Genomic DNA, 19,044 nt, shown 5'->3' with positions numbered 1-19,044 from the left:
AGTTTCGGTCAAAACCTCACTAAAACCACGAAACTCATCTTCACTGGCACTTCCATCACTATTAGAACTGTCACTGGGGAACAAAAGTGTCCCAATTCGCCGAGGAGTGAGGAGCTTCTTACCGCGAGGCATGGTGGACATTGTTTACTAAGAGGGCATTCCCACAATGCACCACTGGGTCCCAGATTTTTTTTCTACCGCTCACACTGACCACGCAGACCCATTCTCTCACACCTAGGCCTACCAGCCTTTTCGCGCGAGATTTGAGGCCGCTAGAATTTATGCGTACTAGTACGTCAAAAACCCCTACGCGTAAGACGTACTAGTACGACGAAAACCCTCAAAGGGTTAAATACTGAATTATTTTTTTAGTGTAGGTATTTATTGTTGTAATTCTTCTAAAAACCACTTGACCTAGGCAAACCCATTGTATATAAAAAGAATCCTGTGCTGTCACCATTATACCCTCCATCGATGTTGATGACTGAGAGCCTGTGCTTAACTCTTTGTTACGGTCGTATATATATGTCTTATGAACCAGTGTGTTTGACGTATTAATACGCCAAAATTCTAGCGGCTTCAGATCAAGCAGGAGAAAGCTGGTAGGCCCACATGTGAGAGAATGAGTCTCCATGGTCAATGTGCACACTTTAAAAAGAATCGGGGAGCCAGTGATGCATTGTGGAAATAACATTTCAGTAGTCCTTGTTCAGCATGCCTAGCGGTAAGAAATATGTGACTCCCTGGTGAATCTGGGACTCTTCCCAAGTGATCACTCTAACACAGCCGAAAGTGTCAGTGAAGATGAATTTCGTGGTTTTGAGGAGTTTGTGACCGAAAGCAATGCCCAGGATACCAGAAGAAAGAAAGAGAAAAAAGAAGAAAGAAAGAGAAAAGAAGGAGAGAGGAGAAGAAAGAAGGAAGGAGAAAGAAGAAGAAAGAAGGAGAAAGAAAGATAATTAGGTAGAAGGATGGTGGGGAAGCAAGCATTGGACCCCATTGTGTTGACAGGCAGTAGGGTGAGTGAGTAATGATATAATATGTCATTGTGACAGCTGCCAGACTCTGACTCAGCACATTTAGAAGTCCACACACACACAACACAAACTTCCTGAAGATAATAGCAGTTCTGTGAAAGTGTCCAGTGACTCTATATGTGTATATATATATTAAAGAAACCACAAAGAAGGAAGGAAAGAAAGAATGAAGAAAGAAAGGTAGGTAGGAAGGTAAAAAGGAATGATGACACATTTACATAGGATAACTACCTAACACAACTGCCTGCTACTGCTTTGAAGAAAACTGCTCAGACAAGGTGTTTTGTCTGTGCACATACAAAAAAATGCCCACATAAATGCAGAGACACTGTTTTATGTGTGAGGAGTGTAAAACACCACTGTGTATGACACCATGTTTCAGAGAGTTCCTCAAGCTGCAGAGCTTCTAGGAACATGTCCAGTGACTGTACATTTGTATATATATTGTAGAACAATAGTAATAAAAAATTTTTTGTATTGTTTGCTTGTGTAAGCAAGTTTTGTAAACAATATATTGATAATTGTTTGTGTGCTTATTGTGTTGTATACAACCAGTGTATATATGTACATTGCACCTTACTTTGGTCTCACAGGCCACATAAGTTACCTGAAAAAATAAAATAGTGAAAAAAACAAGAAACCTTCGAATGGAAGTAAACCAAAGTTTGCCGGGTGAACGGCATTCGCCACTGTTGCCATACACGGCTCAGTTTCTGCCAGCCTTACTCCTCTGTATCTCGGTAAGTACTGATCGCAAAAATTTGGGGGAAGGGGGAGCTTAAAATAATCAGAAAATTAATCCTAACATTTTCAAAAGAAAAAATACTTTTTTTTTTAATATTCTTCGACACCAGGAGACACTTCAGGATTTGGGGTTGTGATAGTCAAAGCGTTAATATCATAATAGTATCTTCATTATACCTTTCAGTGATGTTGACGGCTGAGAGCCTGTGTTTGATATCATAACATCTTCATTATATCTTCTGTTAATGTTAATGACTGAGAGACTGTATTTGATACCATAATATCTTAAGGTATACAGTATTTATTGGAGGAAGGTCTTTGATCATTTTCTGCAATCCTCGTTTTTCTTTATTATCCATCTGTATGTTTGTTATTCTTTTATTAATATTTTTCTTATTCTAATTTTTGTAATGCTCTTGATACCTTGCAGCAAAAGCTGATGCACCACACAAAAACCCACAGCCCAAGTTACAAGCGAAATTTTAAATCAGAGAAGCCTCGGAAACCTCGAAAAGACAAGGGAGTTCTCCGTAGAGATTTTGCTCGCCTTCTGTCTAACTACTATAGTGATGAGGAATCTACGGAAATGATAGACTTAGAAAACAGTCAAGATAATACTCAAGTGGAATCTCAGTGCCATGACACTCTTGATGTAAGAAAAACACTTGAAGATGTAAATACCAAACAAGTATTGAAGCCAGTATAACTATTTAACTATGATTGTTTCCAGTTAATGTGCTTATCCTGAGAATGAATGTAGTTTATATATTTATTCTTACACATGTCTTCATTTGTTCTGTTTAGTTATTTTGGTAGTATTGGAGTGTTGTTAATAGACAAATAGCTTTCATTTAATTTATATAGTACACAGAATTTAAAATTGTATTTAGTTTGCAAGCCTTCTTAATCTACTTAAAACTTACTTTATTTCTTAAAAAGAAGTACAAGAGGAACTATAGTATTGAGACAACTACAAAGTACTCAAGTAGAGTTCATGGAGGGATTTAAAAATAACAAGTTTTGTTAACACTCCAGCCATCTTCCACCAAGGTAGGGATGACCTAACAGAAAACACTTTCACAGTCACTCATTCAGTAACTGTGTTGCCAAAAGTACATATGACTTTCCAAAGTGCAACATCCCCACAGCTTTTCAGAGTGCAGGCACTGTATTTCCCACTTTCAGAGTGCAGGCATTGTATTTCCCACCTTCAGGACTGAAGTATGGCTAACTAGTTTCCCTGAATCCCTTAATGTTACCTTGCTCAGTATATCAAATCATAAAAACTCACTCCCATCTAACACAGTATTACAAGTGTTATCAGGAATTTTTTAGAAATGTTTGTGCAGACTTTAAAATAAAAGGCTTTGACCTTAAATTGATTCACATTAATTATCAAATTATGAAAATTTTAGATATAAAAAGTTATTCACACTATCACAGTTTTACCGTAATATAATTTTTTTTTTTTTTTTCAACAAGTCGGCCATCTCCCACCGAGGCAGGGTGACCCAAAAAAGAAAGAAAATCCCCAAAAAGAAAATACTTTCATCATCATTCAACACTTTCACCACACTCACGCATTATCGCTGTTTTTGCAGAGGTGCTCAGAATACAACAGTTTAGAAGCATATACATATAAAGATACACAACATATCCCTCCAAACTGCCAATATCCCAAACCCCTCCTTTAAAGTGCAGGCATTGTACTTCCCATTTCCAGGACTCACGTCCGACTATGTAAAAATAACCAGTTTCCCTGATTTTTTTTTTTTTTTTTTTTCTCAACAAGTCAGCCGTCTCCCACCGAGGCAGGGTGACCCAAAAAAGAAAGAAAACCCCCAAAAAGAAAATACTTTCATCATCATTCAACACTTTCACCACACTCACACATTATCACTGTTTTTGCAGAGGTGCTCAGAATACAACAGTTTAGAAGCATACACATATAAAGATACACAACATATCCCTGAATCCCTTCGCTAAATATTACCCTGCTCACACTCCAACAGATCGTCAGGTCCCAAGTACCATTCATCTCCATTCACTCCTCTCTAACACTCTCACGCACACTTGCTGGAAGTCCAAGCCCCTCACCCACAAAACCTCCTTTACCCCCTCTCTCCAACCCTTTCGAGGACGACCCCTACCCCGCCTTCCTTCCCCTATAGATTTATATGCTTTCCATGTCATTCTACTTTGATCCATTCTCTAAATGACCAAACCACCTCAACAACCCCTCTTCTGCCCTCTGACTAATACTTTTATTAACTCCACACCTTTTCCTAATTTCCACACTCCGAATTTTCTGCATAATATTTACACCACACATTGCCCTTAAACAGGACATCTCCACTGCCTCCAACCGTCTCCTCGCTGCTGCATTTACCACCCAAGCTTCACACCCATATAAGAGTGTTGGTACCACTATACTTTCATACATTCCCTTCTTTGCCTCCATAGATAATGTTTTTTGACTCCACATATACCTCAATACACCACTCACCTTTTTTCCCTCATCAATTCTATGATTAACCTCATCCTTCATAAATCCATCCGCCGACACGTCAACTCCCAAGTATCTGAAAACATTCACTTCTTCCATACTCCTCCTCCCCAATTTGATATCCAATTTTTCTTTATATAAATCATTTGATACCCTCATCACCTTACTCTTTTCTATGTTCACTTTCAACTTTCTACCTTTACACACATTCCCAAACTCATCCACTAACCTTTGCTATTTTTCTTTAGAATCTCCCATAAGCACAGTATCATCAGCAAAAAGTAACTGTGTCAATTCCCATTTTGAATTTGATTCCCCAAAATTTAATCCCACCCCTCTCCCGAACACCCTAGCATTTACTTCCTTTACAACTCCATCTATAAATATATTAAATAACCATGGTGACATTACACATCCCTGTCTAAGACCTACTTTTACTGGGAAGTAGTCTCCCTCTCTTCTACACACCCTAACCTGAGCCTCACTATCCTCATAAAAACTCTTTACAGCATTTAATAACTTACCACTTATCATAATATTTTCTGTAAAATTTACACGTGAACATAACCATGTTAAATTTCATGATGTTATAATGTATAGAGTATTTTGCTTTGTTATGTACCATATTTTGTGGCAGTTAAGGTGCACTTTGTTTCCCTCAAAAAGGCTTGGAAAATCAGCCTGCACCTTATATGCTCAAGGTCAGGGTCAAGGGTAGGCTTTTGGCTATGCTTTAGCAATTGTTTACTAGCATTACATTACAACTGCTTGGAAGCATCATCTTATATGCTCATGTGCCTTTTATGCCAGATAATATGTTACGTATTTAAAACACTATAATGCGTACTGGTAGATCAGATCAAGATACATATTTTTGCATCTGCATTGTAATCCATTTTGATTATTTATTTGTATTTCAGTTTATTTTATTATAAGTTAGTAATATTAGAACACATCAAAGGATTGTTATAAAAATAACTTTAGTATTATTCCTTTTTTGTTATAAAAAAAATACTCAGGTGTTCCAAGGTTTGGTTAACAGTCCACTTGTAACCAGTTCAGAAAAGTTCCAAATTGTGCACAGCATTTTGAGCAGATTTAAACTATAGACTAATATTACTGAATAAGGTTCATGGTTGAAGCTGCCAGAGGCATGCCAACATTGCAACTCAGGTGACCCTCCCAACTGCAATATCCCCACCACTCCTTCAGAGTGCACACATTTTACTTCCTACCTCCAGGAGTCAGATCTGACTAACTGGTTTCTCTGAATCCTCTCATAAATGTTAAGCTCCGAGTCATCATCCATTGCTGCAATCAGTTTCTGCACCACTCTGTGAGTATGGAAGATATGCAAGAAAGGTATAAAATACCGACAATATGAAAGTTAAGACACATGCAACATCAGGATATCTTTATTTTAGACATTTTGCCATCCAGTGGCTTTATCAATACAGATTCTAGGACATACTTAGAAGACAGTAGAACTATATACAAAAGATGAGGTAATCAGTCCCTCAGCCTTGGAGTTAGTGTTCACAGCATCGTGGTGGTGGAGAATCTGGAGCAAAGGCAAGGAAACTGGCGGTTATATAGGCTCAATGGATAGGGACTTGTAGCAGGCGAGGGCATAGTCACTGGTAGGTGGGATTCCCCTGTGGAAGTAGGTCCTACCCAAAGGAATGGGTTAGTTGAAGTAGCCGTGAAGGTCTTGTAGATGTCATCTAAGCCAAGATTCCATGATGTTGCACATGTGTCTTAACTTTCATATTGTCGGTATTTTATACCTTTCTTGCACAACTTGTCAGACACTGCAACATCATGTAACCTTGGTTCAGAGGACATTTACAAGACCTTCACGGCTACTTCAACTAACCCATCCCTTTGGGTAGGACCCACTTCCACTGGGGAATCCTGCCTACCAGTGGCTATGCCTTCGTCTGCTACACGTCCCTATCCACTGACGCCTATATAACCGCCAGTCTCCTTGCCTTTGCTCCAGATTCTCCACCACCACGATGCTGTGAACACTAACTCCAAGGCTGAAGGACTGATTACCTCATCTTTTGTATGTAGTTCTACTGTCTTCTAAGTATGTCCTAGAATCTGTATTGATAAAGCCACTGGATGGCAAAACGTCTACAATAAAGATATCCTGATGTTGCACATGTGTCTTAACTTTCAGTATGGAAGATACACTTAAAATGCTTTATTACACCTTGATCTAGTGCTTGTATCAGTGATGTCATATTTGGTGGCAAAAAAAAATATACATTTAGATTCAAATCCTGCAACAGTTTTAGATGAGCACAGGAATTATCAAGAGTCAGGAGACTCTTGAATGGGAGGATCTTGCTGTACAAATACAACATGACATCAGGAATAAAACAATGCTTGAACCAGTCAGCAAATAATTCCTCTTTCACCCATGCTGACGGGTTTGAGCACCAGATAAGAGGCAATGCAGTTTTGTCTTTCTGTTTTAAAGTACGGGGATTCTTTGAGCAATAAACAAGCATGAGTTTGTACTTAGTCACCAGATGCATTAGTACACAGCTGAAATGGTCCTTTGCTACGTTGAATCCAGGAGCACTGTGTCCTTGCTGATGTAAGTTCTAGAAGGCATCTTCCAGAACTATCTTGTCTCATCAGCATTAAACACTCAGGTGCATAGACACCCTCAGCAATAATTTCCAGCAATTTGGCTGGAAAATTCTCTGCTGCTGTGTGGTCTGCAGCGGCACTCTCACCACTCAAAACCAATTAAACCAAAGATGCACTCATTTACAGGCTTTTCTTCCTGCTTTCAAACAGTTTTATAATAAGATAAGGCTTTCTCTCAGATCATAACCATTTGTCATCCATGAGCATTTTTCAGTTTTATTTAGCCATATTGATCACTTTCCGATTTTTTCAATAGGTCACAATTTGGGGTACCACGCAAGCCCTTATCTTTTCATTATCTTGAGTTTAGTGAATTGTTGATTTCCTCAACCCATAAACCTTGGTTGTATCAACCACACATGCACCACCGGATATTGTAGTCATCGAATTTCGTAATATTCGGTAATCATGACATTTTTTCATCAAAATATTGACTCGGTGATCGTCATTTACCTTGGTAATAGTCATTCGTCCCAAATGCATACGACTGGCCCTGAGCGGCCCCACACACCATCCCACACCATTCACAGTCAGTCGGCTGTTGTTTATCAGTGAGTGACCGTCACCCCACGCGTTCATACGATACATTTCATAATACAGTGGACCCCCGCATAACGATTACCTCCGAATGCTACCAATTATGTAAGTGTATTTATGTAAGTGCATTTGTACGTGTATGTTTGGGGGTCTGAAATGGACTAATCTATTTCACAATATTTCTTATGGGAACAAATTCGGTCAGTACTGGCACCTGAACATACTTCTGGAGTGAAAAAATATCGTTAACCGGGGGTCCACTGTATTCCATTCTTTTTTGCGCTTGCAACTGCTAAATAAGCCACCATGGGCCCAAAGAAAGCTTCTAGTGCCAGCCCTGTGGTAAAGAAGGTGAGAAGCATTTTAGAATTCAAGAAAGACATCATTGCAAAATATGAAAGTGGAGTACATGTGGCAGAGCTTGCCAGGTTGTATAAGAAACCCATACAACCATTGCTTTCATCGTGGCCAAGAGAAAGGAAATCAAGGAAGCTGTTGTTGCGAAAGGTACGAATATGCTTACAAAGCAGAGATCGCAAATACTGGAAGATGTGGAGACTTTGTTGTTGGTGTGAATCAACGAAAAACAGCAGAAGATAGTGTTATTCAGTTGATAATTTGTGAAAAGGCAAGGCAGTTGCTTGATGATCTCGTAAAGAAAATGCCTGGAACTAGTGCTGATGTTAGTGAATTTAAGGCCAGCAAAGGCTGATTTGAGAGATTTAAGAAGTGTACTGGCATACACAGTGTGGTAAGGCATGGTGAGGTTGCAAGTTCTGACAAATATGCAGCTGAAAAATGTGTTCAGGAATTCAAGGGGTACATAGAGGCTGAACACTTCAAACCCCAAGAAGTGTTCAGTTGTGATGAAACAGGCCTCTTTTGGAAGAAAATGCCAAAGAGGACCTACATCACACAGGAGGAAAAGGCACTCCCAAGACACAAGCCTATGAAAGACAGGCTAACTCTCTTATTGTGTGGTAATGCTAGTGGGGATTTCAAAGTGAAGCCTTTACTGGTGTATCACTCTGAAAATCCCAGAGTGTTCAAGAAAAACAGTGTTGTCAAGAGTAAATTGTGTGTGATGTGGAAGGCAAACAGTAAGGCATGGGTCACAAGGGAAATTTTCCTTGATTGGTTCACTGAAGTGTTTGGCCCGAGTGTGAAGAAATACCTCCTGGAAAATAAATTGGAACACAAGTGCCTCCTGGTACTGGACAGTGCTCCTGCTCATCCTCCAGGCTTGGATGACCAAATTGTGGAGGAGTTTTGTTTCATTACAATAAATTTCTTGCCCCCTAATACCACTCCTCTCATCCAGCCCATGGACCAGCACGTCATTTCAAACTTAAAAAAAAACTATACCAAAGCAATGTTTCAGAGGTGCTTTGACATAACCTCAGACATTGAATTGACCCTAAGAGAGTTCTAGAAAGATTACTTCAGTATCCTCCATTGTATAAAGCTTATAGGTAAGGCTTGGAAGGGAGTGACTTTCAGGACTTTGAACTCTGCTTGGAGAAAATTGTGGCCAGAATGTGTCCAAGAGAGGGATTTTGAAGGGTTTGGGGCTGACCCTGATGAGCCTATGGCAGTTGTGGAAAGTATTGTGGCATTGGGGAATTCCATGGGGGTGGTGGTGGTGAGTGGTGAGGATATGGAAGTGTAGGTGGAAGACCACAGGGAAGAGCTAACCACTGCAGAGCTGCAAGGCTTTCATCTGCCACAGCAACAGACCACAGCTCAGGAAATTGCTTCAGGGGAGGAGAAAGAGAGATGGAAGAAGTTACCTTCTTCAAAGATTAAGGACATTTGTGCAAAGTGGAGTGAGGTGCAAACATTTATGGATGAACATCACCCTGACAAAGCTGTTGCAGGCCGTGTTGGCAACATGTACAATGACAATGTCGTGTCCCATTTTAGGGAAATTTTAGAAACGCCAGAGATAGACCTCTCTGGAACAATTTTTTGAGCGACAGGGGTCCAGTGACTCTCAAGCTGGTCCTAGTGGCATTAAAAAACAAAAAGGGGAAGTAACCCCCAGAAAGGACTTGGTACCTGAAGTATTTATGGAAGGGGATTCCCCTTCCAAACAATAACTCCTCCATCCTCTCCCCTCCTCCCGTCTTCCATACATCAACAAGTCTTCAATAAAGGTAAATGTCATGTTATTATTGTTTATTCTTCATGTCTCATTGTTTTCTGTGTAGGTAAATGTATATTTCATGTAAAAATTTTTTTTTTTTTTTAATACTTTTGGGTGTCTGGAACGGATTAATTTTTATTTACGTTATTTCTTGTGGGGAAAATGAATTCGGATATCGTCAAATTCGGTTTTAGTCACACTCTCTGGAACAGATTAATTACGATAACCTGGGGTCCACTGTATATTTATTGCCCTCACAAGTGGCATAGTTTGTGCTTAAATTTCTTTTTGGCAATATCTTCTACACTAGATTTCCTCTTTGATGCCATGATTAATATGCAGACACTGCACAGGGCAATAAAAAGATCAGAAATGGAGTGATAACATAACATATGGTATATGTCCATGAGGCAACTGATGATAGTGTGGGTGGGTGCAAACAAAGCTAGTTCTACCATGAAACAAGAGGCCTGAGGCATGTGGGATGGGAACTGGCCTGCCTGTGTTGCTGCCATGGCTGTTGCTATGAGTGCAACATGGAAATGAGTAGAGCTGCTGAAAAAGATGGAAATAGTTACAAAAAATGAATAGGAAATGAGCAAAATTTTAGTAGGTGGAGATGTGAAGGGTGGTGGTCTACAGTAATAACTATTTCATAGAGATGGGTAGATTATATTAAACATTTATTTTTGTTGGACTCGTATCTTGTGGATTTATATAACCCAGGCTGGTTTGAGAATATTTGGGAAATTTTTGTCTTTGAAATATTTGTGTGTGTTGTAATTAGTGAGGGGATTATTCCATAACTTTTGCTGATACTGATATAGTACATATTAAATTTTAGGCCATTACTGATACATCCATCAAAATTAGCCTCTATCCATTGATGCTGATACCATCAAAATTAGGCAATACCAGTACTCAATTTTACACTGGTAGTAATACTATACCATTAAAATTTGCTGATGCTCACCAATACCAATAGTAATATTTTGGCACATCGTTAGTTGTAATGATTGGTAATACCAGGTGTAGCTGTCTTATATTTAATTGATGGTCCACTATACTATCAGTTTGCTTGCTGCTTAATATTTTAGTAATTTTATTGCTAGGTTTTCTTTTAGAGTGGTTGATGGTAGGCATAGGAAAAGAGGGTAATTATCTATAAGGTAATTGGAAGGGCTTGATTTTTGAGGATTTTTTGGTAGACATGATCTTATGTTCAAGAAGAAACCCTGTTCGAGTTTAATTAAAATTTTACTGTGTGGGTTGCTAACATTTGTGAGGTCTTTTTCTTATATTTTCCTTGTGTTTCATTAGACTCATTTGTACAATACAGTTATAGTACTGTATTGAGATTTCTTAATTAGATAGGGAAGTGTTCACAATTATCCTTTTGTTTTTTCACAGTCACATTGCTTGTCAATGGGTCCAAGAATGTTTTTATTTCGCTGTGATCTATTCAGTCCATTAGAGGTTTGAAATGTTAATATGTTTGAGTTATTGTTTTAAATACTTGTTAATTCTCTCCCATTCAGCACTTGTAATCACTGTTGTTAGGTTTATTGATGCTTCTTTGTTAACTGATTGTGACATATGTAATTATGTTTTTTGCAGTGCCACTTTCATAATGTCCTTGATTAGAGGAGTAGGGCAGTGGTTATATTATTCTGTCATTGATTATGCTTGCTTTTTGAAGAACTATTATATTAGTTCAGATTTGGTCAACTGAGGAAGGTTTTGTCTCAGTAATTCTAGTAGAATTGATCATTGATGGTATTAGTAGGCAAGAGTACATTTTGTTGAGAAAGTTTTTTACTTGTAGAGGAAGCTTGTCACTCAAGGCTTGTCAGTTTGACTTAAGTTGATGTGTAAATTTCCATCAATTATTAGGTGATAGTTGTTTATACTTTATTAATTTAGAGCTCCAAGCTTTAGTTTTAGATATGAAGCTTTAGCTTTGAAACAATAATGATTTGGTTACTGTGTGGCTACAGATGTTCAGGAAATTAATATTGTAAGACAGGTGTGTAGGTAGGGATATGCTTGTAATTCTGATAAAGGTTAAAATTCACACAGCAGTGTAAATCCATGAGTACAACAGGATACATTTCACAGAGTTGCTATTCTCACAATAATTATGTTACTGTAATTACTGTACCACAGAATAAAATAATTTGTTATTAAGAATATAATACTGGTGCTACCACTGCTTGTGATATATTACTTGTATTTTTTCTCTAAATTTCTAGTTTCTGAAATATCTGTGTTATCTACACATCTTACTCTTGGGGATTTTTTACATGCTCCATACAATAATCATCTTGTTCATTTATCAACAACAGTGCTTCTTTATTTTTTATAAAATCTTTTAATGCTTCACAGAATTGCCTTGTTCATTTCACTCCTATTATTCTCAGCCTTTCCATCCTACTAACCCTCTCATTTTTTTTCCAATCTCAAGATTAATTTCTCTTAACTGCTAAATATTTATAAAATTCAGCAAACCAATTAGAATTCAGCAAACTAATTAGAAACTGGTAAACATTTCAGGCAAATTAGTTTCAGAATTGCATTTCCAAATCAGTTTCTCAAATTACAACAGCCAGCTTCAGTTGAATTGTCCTTCATGCATTTCCAAGCACTCAGAATTTTAATATTTGTTATAGTACTTGCTATTTATGATTACGTTTGGTTTTACATGTACAGTGGACCCCCGGTTAACGATATTTTTTCACTCCAGAAGTATGTTCAGGTGCCAGTACTGACCGAATTTGTTCCCATAAGGAATACTGTGAAGTAGATTAGTCCATTTCAGACCCCCAAACATACACGTACAAACGCACTTACATAAATACACTTACATAATTGGTCGCATTCGGAGGTGGTCATTATGCGGGGGTCCACTGTATTAGATTAATGTATATTAACCAATAATAACCTGCCTCGGTGGGAGACGGCCGACTTGTTGAAAAAAAAAAAAAAAATTTCTATATACAGGAATTACCTGACAAAACATAATAGAAAAAATGAATAGCTTACATTTGGCAGCATAGGGCATATTGGTAGATTTCAAGTGTTCGTTTTCTCAGTGTAAAAAAAAATTGAAGGATGGGTTGCTTAAATTCAATATAAGGATTTAGTGCAAGGATAAAATTATTATTTTCATAAAATAATCCCAGTATTTTCAAAGCAGTTTTTAACCCTTTTAGGGTTTCGGCCGTACTGGTACGGCTTATGCACCAGGGTTTTTGATGTACTAGTACGCCTAAATTCTAGCGCCCTCAAATTTAATGAGAGAAAGCTGATAGGCCTACATATGAAAGAATGGGTCTATGTGGTCAGTGTGCGCAGTATAAAAAAAATCCTGCAGCACACAGTGCGTAATGAGAAAAAAAAGACTTTGACTGTGTTTTTGGATTAAAACAGCGACTTTGCACTGTATTTTCGTATGGCATTTATTGTTGTATTCTAGTTTTCCTGGTCTCATTTTATAGAATGGAAGACATATTATAGAAATTGAGATGATTTTGACTGGTTTTACAATGAAAAGTACCTTGAAATTGAGCTCAAAGTAGCAGAAATGTTCGATTTTTACCAAAGTTCATAAGTAAACAAATCATGCTATGCGTCCAATACATGTCAACTGGTGAGTCTAATATTCTTCACAAGTGTGCTGATATTATTTATACCATTTCTACACTAATGCAGTAGTCTGCATAACAGTAAATCTTCTGGGTTTTTTTTGTGAGAATAAAAATTCAAAGTGGAAAGCAAAAGAATGTAAGAGGGGCCTGGGGACATGACTAATGAACAGAGGAAGTGTTATTTTAGTGCCAGGAATGTCTTTCTTGTTTATTTTGGACCCTATTCAGAAATTGGCATCTTTTGAAATTTGTGTGAAATTGGCAAAATTGCTAAATTCTGACCACTTGATTGGATAGATTAAATCAGTAAATGGGTGGTTTCTTGTACTCATTCAATAGAAAAAAATGGAGTTCTAGTGAAATAGTTATGATTTTTGTTGACTAGTACACTGGAATTGGCCGAAAATAGGGCTCAAAGTGGGCAAAATCGCTGATGCATAAACATCATAGAGACCGCTAACTTTGCGAGAGCATAATTCCGTAAGTTTTTCATCAAGTTTCATACTTTTGGTGTCATTATGATCGGGAAAAGATTCTCTATCTTTTCATAAGAAAAAAATAATTTTTTTTTTTTTTTTTTTGAAATTTGGGCAACCCTGAGAACAAGTCTCTGAGAGGGCCTGTCGGCCCTGAAAGGGTTAATAGTTTGTGTTGAGAATGTAGATAGAGAAGAATAATGAGTATGGCATTGTTACACTGCAAATGATCAGTGACCTGTACCTTGAAGGATTATGTCACAAGTCATGTGGCATATCCTTCTTTAAATTATAATTCTCCTTAAAACTATACATTGTAGTTCTCCTCAAGGGAGGATCCTTATGCTGGTGAAAGGTTCTTGATCCATCAAATCTCACATTCCTTGAATCAAATCTTCAACACACCGGCCGTATCCCACCGAGGTGGGGTGGCCCAAAAGGAAAAACGAAAGTTTCTCCTTTTACATTTAGTAATATATACAGGAGAAGAGGTTACTAGCCCCTTGCTCCCGGCATTTTAGTTGCCTCTTACAACACGCATGGCTTACGGAGGAAGAATTCTGTTCCACTTCCCCATGGAGATAAGAGGAAATAAACAAGAATAAGAACTAGAAAGAAAATAGAAGAAAACCCAGAGGGGTGTGTATATATGTGCTTGTACATGTATGTGTAGTGTGACCTAAGTGTAAGTAGAAGTAGCAAGACGTACCTGAAATCTTGCATGTTCATGAGACAGAAAAAAGGACACCAGCAATCCTACCATCATGTAAAACAATTACAGGCTTTCGTTCCACACTCACTTGGCAGGACGGTAGTACCTCCCTGGGCGGTTGCTGTCTACCAACCTACTACCTAGAGAACCTACTACCTAATCAAATCAAATCTAATTACCTCAGATTTCCCCAAGTGCTGTATGTCTCATACAGGTTTACCACTTCCCCAAAAATAATATGCATTATACCTGATGTAATTATTTAATAATTTCTTAGTTGATCAACATGAATAAAATGGCAGCAATTACAGGAAGCATCATAAATATTGTACACAGGCACAAACACATCTCACAGATAATGAGAACACTTGTCATAAACTATTGTTTTAAAAATTAATTTAAATACTGAAATATTTATAGGTTCCTCATCTAAACTAGTATTTTGTATGATTGCACTTCTTAAGTCTCCTAGGCACTGATAAGGGTAATTTATGAAGGATAGAAGAATCAATACCCTCCCACACCTGTTTCATCGCACTCCAGTTTCTGGTTCCAAATGTTCTCTATCACATTTAAGTCCAGTCTTTAGAGTATGGAATTTCACAGTCATTTAGCCAGTCTTTTGTCTTTGCCAGTATGGCAAAGGACACCATCTTCCATATAAAAGTTGCCTGGCACTTTTTGAAACAATCAGGCAGTGTCTTCTAAAAGCATACTTATTTGCATGCATATTTATGATGCCCGTTGTAGGTTCCTTATTCATCGTGTGAAAATGCACGGTTTATATAATCCAGGGTATTTTCATCCACTTCATGTCCGGGGGAAGGAGCTCTGGAGGAGACTATGCCAACAGTGACACGAGGGATGTTGACAGAGCCAGCCGCAACAGCAGAACCATCTGCAACTGATCGCTTTCCACCATGAGATGATGATACTAACACCGGAGCAACACCATCCCTGGTACCGTCACACTGTTGGTACACAGCCACAAGTTGTTAATAAAAACACAATATATTTCACTATATTTTTTATTTTTCTGGGCACCTCTGGAAAGACAGTGAATGATGGTGAAAGTGTTCTTTTTGGGTCACCCTGCCTCAGTGGGAGACAGCTGATGTGTAAAAAAAAAACAAGTACTTTTAAGAGGTATTAGGCTGGTAGACAGCACTCACCCAGGGAGGTACTACTGTCCTGCCATGTGAGTGTGAAACGGAAACCTGTAATTGTTTTACATGATTGTAGGATTGCTTGTGCGTTTTTTTTGTCTCATAAACATGTGGGATAACAGGTATATCTTTCTGCTTCTACTTTCCCTTAGGTCACACTACACATTCATGTACACGTATATATAAACATACTCGTCTGGGTTTTCTTCTATTTTCTTAATACTTCTTGTTCGTTATTTCCTCTTATCTCCATGGGGAAGTGGAACAGAATTCTTCCTCCGTAAACCATGAGTGTCATAAGAGGCAACTGAAATGCTGGGAGCAAGGAGCTAGTAGCCCCTTCTCCTGTATAAATTACTTTAAAAAGAAAAACTCATTTTTCTCATTGGGTCACCCTGCCTCAGTGGGATACGACCCGTTTGTTGATTTTCTTTTTAATACCTGCAGGGTGACCTAAAAAGAAAAATGAAAGATTGTCTTTTTACGTGTGCTTTTGGGAGATTCTGAAGAGAAGTTGCAAAGGTTGGTGGATGAGTTTCGGAAGATGTGTGAAGGAAGTTGATGTGAACATAGATAAGAGTTAGGTGATGAGGGTGTCAAACGAGTTAAGTGTGAATGTATAAGAGTATGAGAATATGATGGTACCAATGCTCTTATATGGGTGTGAAGCATGGGTGGTGAATGTTGCAACAAGGAGAAGGCTGGAGGCAGTGGAGATGTCATGTCTGAGGGCAATGTGTGGTGTGAATATAATGCAGAGAATCCATAGCTTAGAGATTAGTAGGTGTGGGGTTTCTAAAAGTATTATCCAAAGCATACAAAAGGGTGATTACCAGTGGATCCCTAACTCTTCAAAAGGGATCCAGACAGAGACCTAAAGTCAGTACCTAACCAGCTGGGCTGTGGTTTGTACATCAATTTGCATACAACCCCCAGTAACAGCCTGGTGATCAGGCCCTGACCCACCACAAAGCCTGGTAATGGACTGGACCATGGGGACATTGACCCTCAAAACACCCTCCAGGTATTTGGCAAAAACAAGGGTGGCAACACCAATGTGGATGGTCTTCAGGTCAAGTGGTATGCCAGGGAAGGAGTTGGGGACAGCCAGTAGGAAATCCCCTGCATGAGGAACTCTCACTGGTGTAAAGAATTGTTGAGGTTATATTCTCCACTTTAAGGCCATCCCAGTGTGATTGTAGTTGGAAAGAGCAGGTCTGGTTGCAAAGCCTGTTAAATTACCCCAGAGCCAAGCTTAATCCCTGAACTTTTGATCACGAACATCATCATCATCCTTAATGTATTCAGGAAGAAGCGCTGCTGCAAGGTCATTGAAAGCTACATATGAAGACAAGGCAACAGGGAGTGGAATACATGATGCCTTGCAGACACCATTGCCTCCTAGTCTGACTGGAAGTGTAGCTTGGTCCCATTGTCCGTCTTCTGGAGTAAAGTTCAGTACTTTCGTAAATATTTGCCTTGCTATACTGTCATATTCATATAGTATAGGGTTGTCATGTAATGACACAGTTGCAAACAAACCATAACCATATGGTTTGTTTGCAATCGTGTCATTACGATTTCGTGAGTCATGTTGATGGCTTTGAGGGGACTTGAGCTAGAGTTTGTCACATCCACACTAGTGGGAGATTTGTCCGTAAAAACTTGCAATTGTGGTCACGGTGGTGCCTATGCTAACCTTCCTATGGTGTAGAAATATACCTAGTTGGATGAATCTTATTGTAGCTAGTTAGCCCAGTGGCTAACTTTGGAGTTTTGTGACTCTCTGATTGTGGGTTCTAACCCCCCCCCCCATGGTATGGTTTAGTGCAAGTAGAAGTAGCAAGACATACCTGAAATCTTGCATGTTTATGAGGCAGAGAAAAGACACCAGCAATCCTACCATCATCTAAAACATACTCACTTGGCAGGACAGTAAACCATACCCCCGGCCGGGATTGAACCCGCGGTCATAGAGTCTCAAAACTCCAGCCCGTCGCGTTAGCCACTAGACCAGCTAGCCACAATAAGATTCATCCAACTAGGTATATTTCTACACCATAGGAAGGTTAGCACAGGCACCTCTGTGACCACAAATGCAAGTTTTTACAGACGAATCTCCAGCTAGCGTGGCCGTGCTAACCTTCCTATGGTGTAGAAATATACCTAGTTGGATGAATCTTATTGTGGCTAGCTGGTCTAGTGGCTAACGCGACGGGCTGGAGTTTTGAGACTCTATGACCGCGGGTTCAATCCCGGCCGGGGGTATGGTTTATTTGCAATCGTGTCATTACGATTTCTTAAGTCATGTTGACGGCAGTGAAGGGACTTGAGCTAGAGTTCGTCACGGCCACGCTAGCTGGAGATTCATCTGTAAAAACTTGCATTTGTGGTCACAGAGGTGCCTGTGCTAACCTTCCTATGGTGTAGAAATATACCTAGTTGGATGAATCTTATTGTGGCTAGCTGGTCTAGTGGCTAACGCGACGGGCTGGAGTTTTGAGACTCTATGACCGCGGGTTCAATCCCGGCCGGGGGTATGGTTTATTTGCAATCGTGTCATTACGATTTCTTAAGTCACGTTGACGGCAGTGAAGGGACTTGAGCTAGAGTTCGTCACGGCCACGCTAGCTGGAGATTCGTCTGTAAAAACTTGCATTTGTGGTCACAGAGGTGCCTGTGCTAACCTTCCTATGGTGTAGAAATATACCTAGTTGGATGAATCTTATTGTGGCTAGCTGGTCTAGTGGCTAACGCGACGGGCTGGAGTTTTGAGACTCTATGACCGCGGATTCAATCCCGGCCGGGGGTATGGTTTATTTGCAATCGTGTCATTACGATTTCTTAAGTCTTGGCAGGACAGTATTACCTCCCTGAGCAGTTGCTGTCTACTAACCTACTACCTAGGTGCTTATGAAATGTGACCATGAAATATAGTTTTGAAGTATGGTACAAAGAACCCTCTATAAAGTTTCATGAACCATATTTGTCTTCCACATTCCCTTACCAGCTGTACCAGTGTGTAAAAGTGGTTGAAGATTCAATTGCTAGTGTTATCAAGGTCAAACTGATGATGTTTCATGGAGCCCTCTACAGATAGCAACTCTTAATACTTCAACACGCTGTAATATACTATTCCTTACTTATTGCTATTAAATAATCTATTGTATATATTGTTTCATATTCAAAGAACTTTAATTTTTTTTAATTAATTATTGTATATGCTCTAATGTTACAATAAAAATGTCTACTGTATATCAAATATTATAGAAAATTAAATACTGTATATATCTTACCTGGAATTTTGCCAGGGTGAAACTGTTAGGAAAATGTTTCCTGAGGTTGTTATACAGTGCTGCTAATACCACTGCTAACAGTACTATCAAAATTATAACTGATCCAAGCAAGA

At 38.9% G+C, this 19,044-nt stretch overlaps 1 protein-coding gene across 6 annotated transcripts in view; it reads left to right on the top strand.

The window, feature by feature from the left end:
* Positions 1 to 15,488, top strand: part of LOC128692458 (transcription factor IIIA) — a 146,141-nt gene extending 130,653 nt beyond the window's left edge. For 4 of the 6 annotated variants that reach the window (XM_070080770.1, XM_070080764.1, XM_070080779.1 and 1 more), the window contains exons 8-9: positions 2,212 to 2,433; positions 15,264 to 15,488. In XM_070080770.1, the coding sequence (XP_069936871.1) occupies positions 2,212 to 2,433; positions 15,264 to 15,377 (336 nt within the window). In that variant the 3' untranslated portion in view covers positions 15,378 to 15,488. Of the gene's footprint in view, positions 1 to 2,211; positions 3,385 to 15,263 lie in introns of all 6 variants that reach the window. The other 2 variants (XR_011391274.1, XM_070080794.1) reach the window with 2 other exon arrangements.
* Positions 15,489 to 19,044: the final 3,556 nt, after the last annotated feature.

This window comes from Cherax quadricarinatus, chromosome 6 (assembly GCF_038502225.1).
Source record: "Cherax quadricarinatus isolate ZL_2023a chromosome 6, ASM3850222v1, whole genome shotgun sequence".
Lineage (NCBI taxonomy): Eukaryota > Metazoa > Arthropoda > Malacostraca > Decapoda > Parastacidae > Cherax > Cherax quadricarinatus.
Note: the sequence above shows the minus strand (reverse complement) of the source record. Positions and strands in the feature narration are given on the sequence as shown.